The sequence below is a fragment of the Seriola dumerili genome, unplaced genomic scaffold (assembly GCF_002260705.1).
Source record: "Seriola dumerili isolate Sdu_G_001 unplaced genomic scaffold, Sdu_1.0 BDQW01000291.1, whole genome shotgun sequence".
Taxonomy (NCBI): domain Eukaryota; kingdom Metazoa; phylum Chordata; class Actinopteri; order Carangiformes; family Carangidae; genus Seriola; species Seriola dumerili.
Genome location: NW_019174546.1, coordinates 6,197,891 through 6,208,306, shown reverse-complemented (window position 1 = coordinate 6,208,306; position 10,416 = coordinate 6,197,891). Strand labels below are relative to the sequence as shown.

The 10,416-nt window shown below is 41.4% G+C and overlaps 1 protein-coding gene across 2 annotated transcripts; it reads left to right on the top strand.

Moving 5' to 3' along the window:
- The first annotated feature begins 1,321 nt into the window (after positions 1-1,321).
- mcm4 (minichromosome maintenance complex component 4) lies at positions 1,322-9,639 on the top strand. 2 transcript variants are annotated; one of them, XM_022758007.1, is made up of 16 exons: positions 1,322-1,396; positions 1,557-1,715; positions 1,858-2,021; positions 2,162-2,263; positions 2,369-2,464; positions 2,725-2,820; positions 3,643-3,781; positions 3,988-4,208; positions 4,351-4,471; positions 4,980-5,239; positions 6,492-6,857; positions 6,973-7,100; positions 7,688-7,895; positions 8,041-8,269; positions 8,763-8,896; positions 9,447-9,639. In XM_022758007.1, the coding sequence occupies exons 1-16, from the start codon at positions 1,333-1,335 to the stop codon at positions 9,540-9,542; spliced, it is 2,583 nt and encodes an 860-aa protein (XP_022613728.1). In that variant the 5' UTR covers positions 1,322-1,332; the 3' UTR covers positions 9,543-9,639. The 2 variants fall into 2 exon arrangements, with proteins under 2 accessions (XP_022613728.1, XP_022613727.1); XM_022758006.1 differs by having other exon boundaries at positions 2,159-2,263.
- The last annotated feature ends 777 nt before the right edge of the window (positions 9,640-10,416 follow it).

Here is a 10,416-nt window from a genome sequence, read left to right as displayed (position 1 = left end):
CTACAAACAGTTAAAACAGATCGTGTTTTACTTATCACATAGAGAAACAAGTGTTGTTTCAGTTTTATTTTGTGTTTATTCTACTTATTAAGACATTGAATCATTTTTAATTAAAGTCGCATCGAAAGAAACTCAAAATCTACCCCCCTCTGCAGTGAACGACTCTGCTGGAAGGAAACAGCACTATCCTGACTTCCTATTGGTCCAAAGTTCCCCGCGAAAATTACGTCACCTGCAGTTTCGCGCCAGATCTGCAGCACTCGGACGTATATTCAAGAAGAGGTAAGAATAGAGTAAATTTATTTCATATATTCCTCATTAAACTGTAGATTAGCTTGGTGGATTCAAAGTGTCGGTTCTTAAACACGTTTGCTTGATTGTACATCAACGTGTTATGTTATTTTCATGATCACTTTGAAGTGTCGAACCAGGCCAAACAGTGCAAGTAAGATTCAGCTTATTGTTTCCCTGTGCAGCCACATGTCTAATGGTGGAGAAGTTATTAACTGACTGAACGTTTTAATGAAAGTAGAGAAACGCAATGTTAACCACTTACAAACACACTCGAAGGAGTAGCGGCAGAAAGTACTCGTGTTAGTAAAGTTAACTGTAGAACTTAGAGCGTTGATTTATGGCAACCAACCGACATGAAATGAATTTAAAGAAAGCTGCAGGTTCACAAAGTATGGCACTGTTAAAATGAAAAAGCACAATAGAAGGGAAGCTAAAGCACTAATTCGCAATTACATGGTTACTTTATGGTTCAACCTGTATTCTATTTTCATCCATAACCTGACTAAATATGCACCAACCACTGGAAAACAGCTCTCTGGTCAATAGTACCAATCATGTATCTTGGTCTCACTTAGATACATGGTTATACAGTATATTTTATTTAGCATGTAGTGATGAAGGGGCAAAAATATCAATGTAAGCAATAAAGTAGTTGACCCTTGACTATGTCCATCCAGCCTTGTAAATCTGAGGGTCATGGGAAGCTGTGCAATAGCAATAAGCAATAAAGTAAGATTGCATGGGAGTTACCAGGACATCAACACACACACACAACACCGCACAAACTCAGTGGATCTGCTCCAACAGTCAGCCCCCTTTAAAGTGATGCTGGAGGTGAGCCTAGTGTCCTCCCTGACCTCTTAAAAAAGAAAAAGTAGGCACAACCAAACACACCTGCTCTATTTTCTTTAAGTCTGGGCAGGTGGTGGGAATCCAGCCACTTAAGTGTTAGGTTAAGGACAATATCATTTTAGAAAATGTGCTTTTTCAACCTTCTTTGACGGCCTCTCCATTTGATCTTTAGGTATTGCAGAAACAATGTCTTCCCCAACATCGACCCCTGGTGGCCGCAAACGTGGAAGGAACATGAACCCATCCACACGTAGGTTCATTGGTTTTTCTGTCTGTGGCTTAAATGAAATGAAACCTTTTGGTCCACGTTTTACCTCAAGCTTTCAGCTGCTATTCAGCTGACCATAACATTGTAGGAGGTGGGTCTCTGTTATACTATTATTAATTCTCCTCATGTCTTGTCTCCTCAGCCAGCAGTGAGGGTCCCACCTCGCCTCCCTCTCAGAGGCGCAGAGGTCAGGACTCCTCTGCCGGTGACCTGTTGCCGATGCCCACCTCCCCACCTACCGACATGCTCAGTCCTGCAGCACCTCAGGACACTTCTCTGTTCTCCAGCCCACGACCATCAGGTAACAAAGACGACAAAATGCGCACAGTTTAACTTAATTTGGTTTGTTTTATCATTATCCAGTGGATGTGCGGGGGAATTTTTAATCACCTCTCTTGTGACACATTTGAACTCCTTTGTGGTAAAATGTCTCTTTTTAACAGTCCTACCCAGTGAAGTGGACATGAGCTCCCCACTGATGTACGGGACCCCCAGCTCCAGGGTTGAAGGGACCCCTCGCAGTGGAGTGCGCGGCACCCCAGCCAGACAGCGTCCTGATCTGGGGTCAGTCAGGAAGGCTCCACAAGTCGATCTTCACTCTGAGCCGGTCAGTGGAGGAGTCGAGGTTTATTGTATTGATTATCAAATTTGGAGGACTGATGCAGCTATGAGGAGTTTTTTTTTTGTTTGTTTTTTTTTAAGGCCAACAAACCACAATAAGATAACACTGTTCGTGCTTTTTAGCAGCCGACTGCTGATGGTGCAGTAGCCAGCGAATCAAATGCAGGCCAGAGACTGGTAATCTGGGGAACTGATGTCAATGTAGGGACCTGCAAGGAGAAGTTTCAGGTATGGAAATAATCACACATTTAAGCTTTTATAAGATATTCACTTACTCCTTAATCCAGGAGAGTTCATGTTCCCATCTTCTTTTTTTTGCTGCTTGTCTTCCAGAGGTTCCTGCAGAGGTTCATTGACCCGACCTCCACTGAAGATGAGAACGCTGGTTTGGACCTGAACGAGCCACTATACATGCAGAAGCTGGAAGAGGTAGTGTGTTCACTCATGTGTATGTCATTGTGCTCTGATGCTCGGGTAGTAATGATAACACCAGTCAAAACATTGGTTTAAGTCAGGTGCACACAAGATAATTAAGTCTTACTTGTATGTTTTTTTTTTTTGGGACATTTTTGCCTTTTTATTATACAGTGACGCCGCACCCCGCCCGGCCCCCCAAATAAGATGACAATTAATATCACAATACATCTGAGTCCATCTTAACAATTGATATTTCTTTTTTTGCCTCACAGATCAGTGTTGTTGGTGATCCAGTGCTGAATGTGAATTGCCTGCATGTGCAGTCCTTTGATGCAGAACTCTACAGGCAGCTCATCTGCTACCCTCAGGTAAAGTCCCATATCTTACAACCACATGTTATTCTCATTATGTTGTGTGTATTAAGAGTCCGTTTGGACAGGTTAGACCCAGGAAACTTCTCCTGTTATGTGGCTGCATACATTTTACTACATTCATAAAGTGAATAATAGAAAGAGAAATGTACTCAGGTTCTAATACAGCCACAAAATAGCATTTTTGGCTTAAAATTGGGCTCCACGATCTGCAGAAAAAAAAAAAAAATCATAGTGCGATTATTTTGGCAGGTATTGAGATATGCGATTTCATTTGGAATGGTTGTATTTGCATTTCATTTTCACTGAAAAAAAATATGAAAATGATGATGTGATTTTTGTTGGATCTACCAAACAAACATGTTCCTTTTATGTCTGGAGAATATGATTTGTAGGCCGGCGCCCAACGTATATGGTGTTCACAATGCACAACAATGTTGTAACACATTTCACCTTTATATCAAAAAAACCTGCAGCTCCTGCGATTTGGATATTGCACTTGGCCATATTGCAATTTCGATTATATTTCAATTAATTGTGTGGCCCTACTTAAAAAGCAATTATAGCTTTGACAGAAAAGGTTTAGGCTGAAGGTTTTTTTCCCCTTATTAAATACAAGCATTAGAAAACTAAGTCCTGAATACAATGGGAATTGACCATTGGGGTTATTAGTGTCAAACTATCTATTGTATGTTGGAACCATCAGTTTTAAGCATCTTTTGTAAAAGTTTGAATTATACTTTATTTCTCTAGTGGCTGTTTGACAGCATATTGATGCTAATGCGTGAGTCATTTGTTTCTTCCCTTCTTCCCTTGCAGGAAGTCATCCCCACCTTCGACATGGCAGTCAATGAGCTTTTCTTTGAGCGTTTCCCAGATTCGATTCTGGAGTACCAGATCCAAGTCCGCCCCTACAACGCCCTGAAAACCAAAAACATGCGCAACCTGAACCCAGAAGGTGTGTGTGTGTGCATTCATTATTCTGGATCACATCACCACATGCACTATAAAGTGAATTCACACTTATTGGGGTTAACCATTTGCAAGATATTCCATCCCATATTTAGTGTGGGATTTTTGTGAACCTTCTCCCTTGCTTTCATAAAATGTGAGGTATCAGCTTCAGACTAAAGCCTCTGTGTGCCGTATGTGTCGCCTCCACAGACATTGATCAGCTGATCACTATCAGCGGCATGGTGATCCGCACCTCGCAGCTCATCCCTGAGATGCAGGAGGCTTTCTTCCAGTGCCAGGTGTGCGCCTACAGCACCCGCGTGGAGGTGGATCGCGGGCGCATCGCTGAGCCGGCTGTGTGTCGCAACTGCAACACCACCCACAGCCTGGCGCTCGTTCACAATCGCTCCGCCTTTTCAGACAAGCAGATGGTGAGAGTTCGGTGGGGCTGAGGGGTTGGCGGTGGGGCAGATTGCTTACAGTGAATGACACCCAATCTCAGAATATGTCAGGTGGTAATTAGTGATGTGTTGCTGTTGAGGTCGTGACATCTGTTCATTTATTGATCTCCAGGTCAAAATTCAGGAGTCTCCTGAAGACATGCCGGCTGGTCAGACACCTCACACAACTATTGTCTACGCTCACAATGACCTGGTAGATAAAGTGCAGCCAGGAGACAGAGTAAACATCACAGGTAAGCTCTCCTAAGTATCTTTGCTTTGGCTGCAATGTCTTCAGACTGCTTTTTCAGACAGCTCTCAAATACCCAGAAATACTCATAAATTGTTGACTGGCAGCAGAGAAAGACCAGCTCGGCACAAACTGGAGAAAATGACTGAAAACAATTGATTATTGGAACAGTTGCAAATACATTTCCTCGCAGTCGATTGATCGTCTCTGCTCTACTACAGTGAATAAAATGTCATACAGTTATGAAAAATGGCCGTCACAGTTTTAGAGCTTAAGTTGACATCTTCATGTGGCTTCTTTTGTCCACGATTCAAAGATAATAATTTTACACTTATATAAAAACAAAAATAGCAGCAATTCCTCACATTTCAAAAGCAGGAACCTTTTTTTTTTTTTTTTTCTTGATGTTATTTATATGATTCTCTCAACACTAATTTCTCCAATAGAGCTTTTTAAAGAAGCAGTGAGTCAGTCCAGCAGAAATCCTAACTGCTCCCCAAATGTCCCCACAGGTATCTACAGAGCAGTCCCCATGCGCGTGAACCCACGCCAGAGCAACGTGAAGTCTGTGTACAAGACCCACATAGACGCCATCCACTTCCGCAAGACGGACGAGAAGCGCCTTCACGGTTTGGACGAGGAGGCCGAACAGAAGCTCTTCACTGAAGACCGAGTGCAGACCCTGAAGGAACTGGCAGCCAAGCCAGACGTCTACGAACGCCTCTCCTCTGCCCTCGCACCCAGTATCTATGAGCACGAGGACATCAAAAAGGTGTGTGTGTGTGTGTGTGTGTGTGTGTGTGTGTGAGAGAGAATAAATGCAAACCAAAATATGAACGTTAACCTGTACAAGCACCCAGGAAAAAGAGGAACCACAACCCAAACTATCAGTCACACTAATGAGGATGATGCCAATAACATTCAAATAACTGAATTTAACTAATAGAAATCTAACAGTTATGCGAACTAAGTGACACAGCAGACTATTTGATATATTGCGGCAGGAAAAATTGGGTGCAATTAGTAACCAATTGCAGTATGTGTTAGTTTCAGGATTCTGGTATTGTACATACAGCTTGTTGGACCAATTACATGTAATGTCATTAACGTAATAAGTTGCACCTGTGGAACCTGCTGTGACGTTAATGTAATTAGTTACACCTGTGTTACTTGCTATGGCAAGTCAGATTAAGGTTGAGTAGAAATCTTGTTAACAAGGTGTTTACGCAAACTAAGATATTGAGATGAAGTACAATGATGTATTGGTTGAGCCGGAGCTTAGTCGTCTCAATTTTCATGATTTTAACAGTCACAAAAAGTTGTCAGGCATTCTTTGGTAGAGCAGGAAAAAGGGGTTTTATTAAATCCCTTTATTTAGTCTGGTATTTTTTTTGCAACTTTAAAGGACAGATATAAAAAAAAAAAAAAGGCTTGTTATACTTGCTGCTGTGTATCATCTGTTATAAATTTCATTCTTTTTAGGTTTTCAGTAATTTGACAGTACTTAAACTATTCAACATGTTCATTTCCCCAAAAGGTGGCGTCTGCTTATCTAGTTTTATCTAAGGACTCACAACAGTGAGCACTGAGCTCTTTTTTTAAAGGACACATCAAGCAGCCAACATGGAAACAGTTGCTGAAGAGCTATGAGGAAAAACTCAAAAAAAAAAAAGTAAAGTTAAAATGAATCAAATGAAAAGGTCATTGTGTCATCAGTGTTCCACCTGGGATTTCCCTGCTTTGAAAAGTCAAAATTTCTGGTTGGAAAAGGTCTATTGTTCACCTCACTTGGTAGGAATGATCAAATAAGTTCAGTAAAATGCCCTGCAGCCTTAAAAATGGGAAAAGTAGTACTGATTACCAAATTCCCGGGTGATGTCTACCCTTATCACAGCAGTATTGATATAATGTTGAATTTTTATGTATCTAATCTTGTAACATAATATGAAATTGTTGTAATATTATATTACATATATGTTATGATATGTAATATTTCACGGAAGCTTTTTATCTCTTTCTTCCAGGGGATCTTGCTGCAGCTGTTTGGCGGCACCCGTAAGGACTTCAGTCAGACCGGCCGGGGTAACTTCCGTGCAGAGGTGAACATCCTGCTCTGCGGAGACCCCGGCACCAGTAAGTCCCAGCTGCTGCAGTACGTCTACAACCTGGTGCCCCGCGGCCAGTACACATCAGGAAAGGGCTCCAGCGCTGTGGGTCTCACGGCCTACGTGATGAAGGACCCAGAGACCAGGCAGCTGGTCCTGCAGACTGGAGCTCTGGTGCTGAGTGACAACGGCATCTGCTGCATCGATGAGTTTGACAAGATGAGTGACAGCACGCGCTCCGTGCTGCACGAGGTCATGGAGCAGCAGACCCTCTCCATCGCCAAGGTACGGTTGACAAGTTTTAAACGTGTAGCGGACTAAAACCTCTATGTTTTGTGCAGGAAAACTGAGGATACAGCTTGATGTTTCTCACTTTGGTTCTTTTATTTTCTGTCTGCAGGCTGGAATCATTTGCCAGCTGAATGCCCGTACAGCTGTGTTGGCTGCCGCCAATCCTGTTGAATCTCAGTGGAACCCCAAGAAGACCACCATTGAGAACATCCAGCTGCCTCACACACTGCTGTCCAGGTGAATATTATCAGTCAGGATGATCGCACTGAAACGCCAGGCAGAAAATTATTTTCACTAACTTGATCACATTTAAGATGTAAGATGATTCAGTTCCACCAACACACAGCAACAAAGGATCAGGCAGTCAGTCCTCAGAGGGCGCATCATCTGTGCTCAAAGGGCAGCAGTAAGAACATGTTTAACAGGTTTATGCAATTAGAGGTAGCAAGACAAGTTTTGAGACTGCTCCTCATTTGTCTTTTTAAAATTCAACTTTTTTTTTTGTACAAGATTTTTGACTTGCATAAAATCTAAAACCTTTAGATGCTGCGCTCTATATTTGGAAGATTAGGGAAATCACAGTATCTACAATCACTGTCTTCTTGTTTCTTCTTCAGCTTCTTGTCCATTTTTACTAAGAAAGTAGTTTAATAAATTCATCTTGAAGTAAACACATACACACAATATGTGATTTTTATAAGTAGTTTCGCCACAGTTGTAAACTGCAGATGTTCAATAAAAACAGTGTGAGAAAACTTAAGGGGACTTTTGTTCACACACTCATCACATCTGACTTTTAATGTTGCATTTTCGTGCTCCACCAGATTCGATCTAATTTTCCTGATGCTGGATCCCCAAGACGAGGCCTACGACCGCAGGCTGGCCCACCACCTGGTGTCGCTGTACTACCAGAGCGAGGAGCAGATAGAGGAGGAGTTTCTCGACATGGCTGTGCTGAAGGATTACATTGCATATGCTCGCACATACATTAATCCAAGACTGAGCGAGGAAGCCAGCCAGGCCCTCATTGAGGTTTGTTTGCTCTACCTGTTTCTACAATTTATGAACATTATGTTGAAAATTTCCAGACGGATGTGGTTAATAACACATCTGTTGGCCTGAAGTCTGGTATCGGCCCCTCATGAACTCAGCTGACCTTGTGCGTGTTGGTCCTCAGGCCTACGTGGACATGAGGAAGATAGGCAGCGGTCGAGGCATGGTGTCCGCCTACCCCAGGCAGCTGGAATCCCTGATCCGCTTGGCAGAGGCCCACGCTAAAGTGCGCTTCTCCGAGAAGGTGGAGACCATCGACGTGGAGGAGGCCAAACGGCTTCACCGCGAGGCCCTCAAACAGTCGGCGACAGATCCCAGGACAGGATTTGTTGACATCTCTATTCTCACCACAGGTATGTAGGACAGGGTCTGGAGAATGTTATTAATTAATGAATTGTAGCAACTATTTTAGAGGCAGGCGTGCAATATGCCAACTCAACTTGGGTTTAGAGATTGATATTAGCACCAAAGCGATTAATATCAAATAACTCAAACCTTGTGTTCTTGAGAATTTGGTAGTTTTATGGTTCATCAGTTCATTGCTCTTGACTGTTTGCTTATGTTGGACTCAAGGCTACAACTGACTTTTATGTGACCAATGAATCATTTGGTCAATAAAACATTAGAATATAGTGAAAATGGCCTTTTCGGTTTCCCAGAGTTCAAGGTGATGTCTTCAGATAGCGTGTTTGTCCAATCAGTTGTTCAAAACCCAAAGGTACTCAAGAGTTTGTAGCTTTTCCTCGTCTTACATTATAATAAACTCGCATCGGAGAAGCTGAAGTAGTAGTAGTTGGATCTACAAATGGAAGCCGTGTATTTGAATATATTGATTACTGATCGCAGGTATGAGTGCCACTGCCCGCAAGCGTAAGGAGGAGGTCGCCCAAGCCCTCAAGAAAGTGATCCAGGCCAAGGGGAAGACACCTGCCATGAAATACCAGCAGCTGCTCGATGACCTCAGAGGACAGTCTGAAACTGTAAGTATTTGTTTGGCTTTATTCTTCAAGTCTGAGAGAAATTGATGCATAAAAATCTGAAGAAAGTTAATTTTCAACTCACTTTCAGTTCTATGAGAACAGTGTGCTCCTTGTTTCTAATTTGGCTGAACAAGAGCAGAGTTGTTTAATTCCTTTTCCATGACATTGTGAGACACATTAAAATCTCATTAGATACCAGCTAACCAGTGTTCAGAAGTTAAAGTGCGCTGGAAATCAAACCCATAATGCCATGTATAGAAAATGGAGGGCGGGGGGGGGGCTTAAAGTTAAAAGATAAAATTTACCATAACTTCAGTGTTGGTAATAAAAGTAAATTCAGTCCAAGAAAAGAACAGTGAAAGTATTGTGATTTTAACTTTTGAATAAATAAATAAATAAATAAATAAATAAATAAATATATTTATTTATTTATTTATTTATTTATTTATTTATTTATTTATTTATTTATTTTTAATTATACATTGTCTGTTTCTATCATTAATGCCACCACTTCCTGTAATGACTTCCTCCTTTGCCGCCCTGTTTTCAGGCGATCACTAAGGAGCTGTTTGACGAGGCGCTCCGAGCCCTGGCTGACGAGGATTACTTGACGGTTACTGGAAAGACTGTTCGTCTCCTCGCCTAAGGCACACCCTGCAATTATGTACAGTCCTTAATTTTAAATCCTATCCTGTGTCAGCCGATTTTCTCATGCTGTAAAAAAAAAAGAAAAAAAAAGTGTTTGTATAATTGAACCACCATATGTTTTGTAGGCATATTGGATGTTTGAACATCCTGGAAAAAAGGAAACAAAACACATGTACTTACAATTAATAGAGGTAATATTTAAAAGTGTTTGTACTTCTTATGTTTAAGTCACACTCTGTGCGCCATGATGGTAAAAAGCTATTTTCTTGTCTTGTACATTGTAATCTCTGAGTTTCTCTGTTTTTTGAGATATGTGTTAAAGCAAGCTTGAAACGTACAGTATGTTTTGTTTTGTATCAGATTTCTAAATACTCCTGTAAGATTGAGTACTTGACTATTACCAGAGTTGAATTGTCTTTTAGCTTGCATTGACTAGTTAATAGAGAAAATAAAATGTTGCTCACTCACAAGATGCTTGGAAAGTTTCTTTTTTCCAGAATTTGTAGTTGACTTAAATTCCACTTTCCATTTCATATTTGCCCTTAAAATGAGCTGAAATCAAATTAATGTGCACTCTCTGGCAATATTGTATATCATGTTCCGCACCAGGTTGTTCCGTTTTTTTGTTGAAGCAATACGATGTTTGCACAGTGAAAAATTCAAGCCAAACGTGTTTATGACTGCACCATTTCATCAAATGTAAATATTTTAGATGACTCATTTTACACACCTTATCTTTAAATTCACCCTAACATTTTGTATCCCTGCATATTGGCCTAGAATTTTAGACCACCACCCCCCCACCCAACCCAACCCCTTTACCACCTGTTAAGCATGGGGGTGGAGGTATTCTGCTTTGGGGTCATATAGCA

Excerpts from the sequence above, each read along its gene's own strand:
- mcm4 (XM_022758006.1), top strand. The coding sequence starts at position 1,333 with ATGTCTTCCCCAACATCGACCCCTGGTGGCCGCAAACGTGGAAGGAAC. Across the intron at positions 2,022-2,158 it reads TCGATCTTCACTCTGAGCCG|CAGCCGACTGCTGATGGTGC; the intron begins GTCAGTGGAGGA and ends CGTGCTTTTTAG. Across the intron at positions 3,782-3,987 it reads GCGCAACCTGAACCCAGAAG|ACATTGATCAGCTGATCACT; the intron begins GTGTGTGTGTGT and ends TCGCCTCCACAG.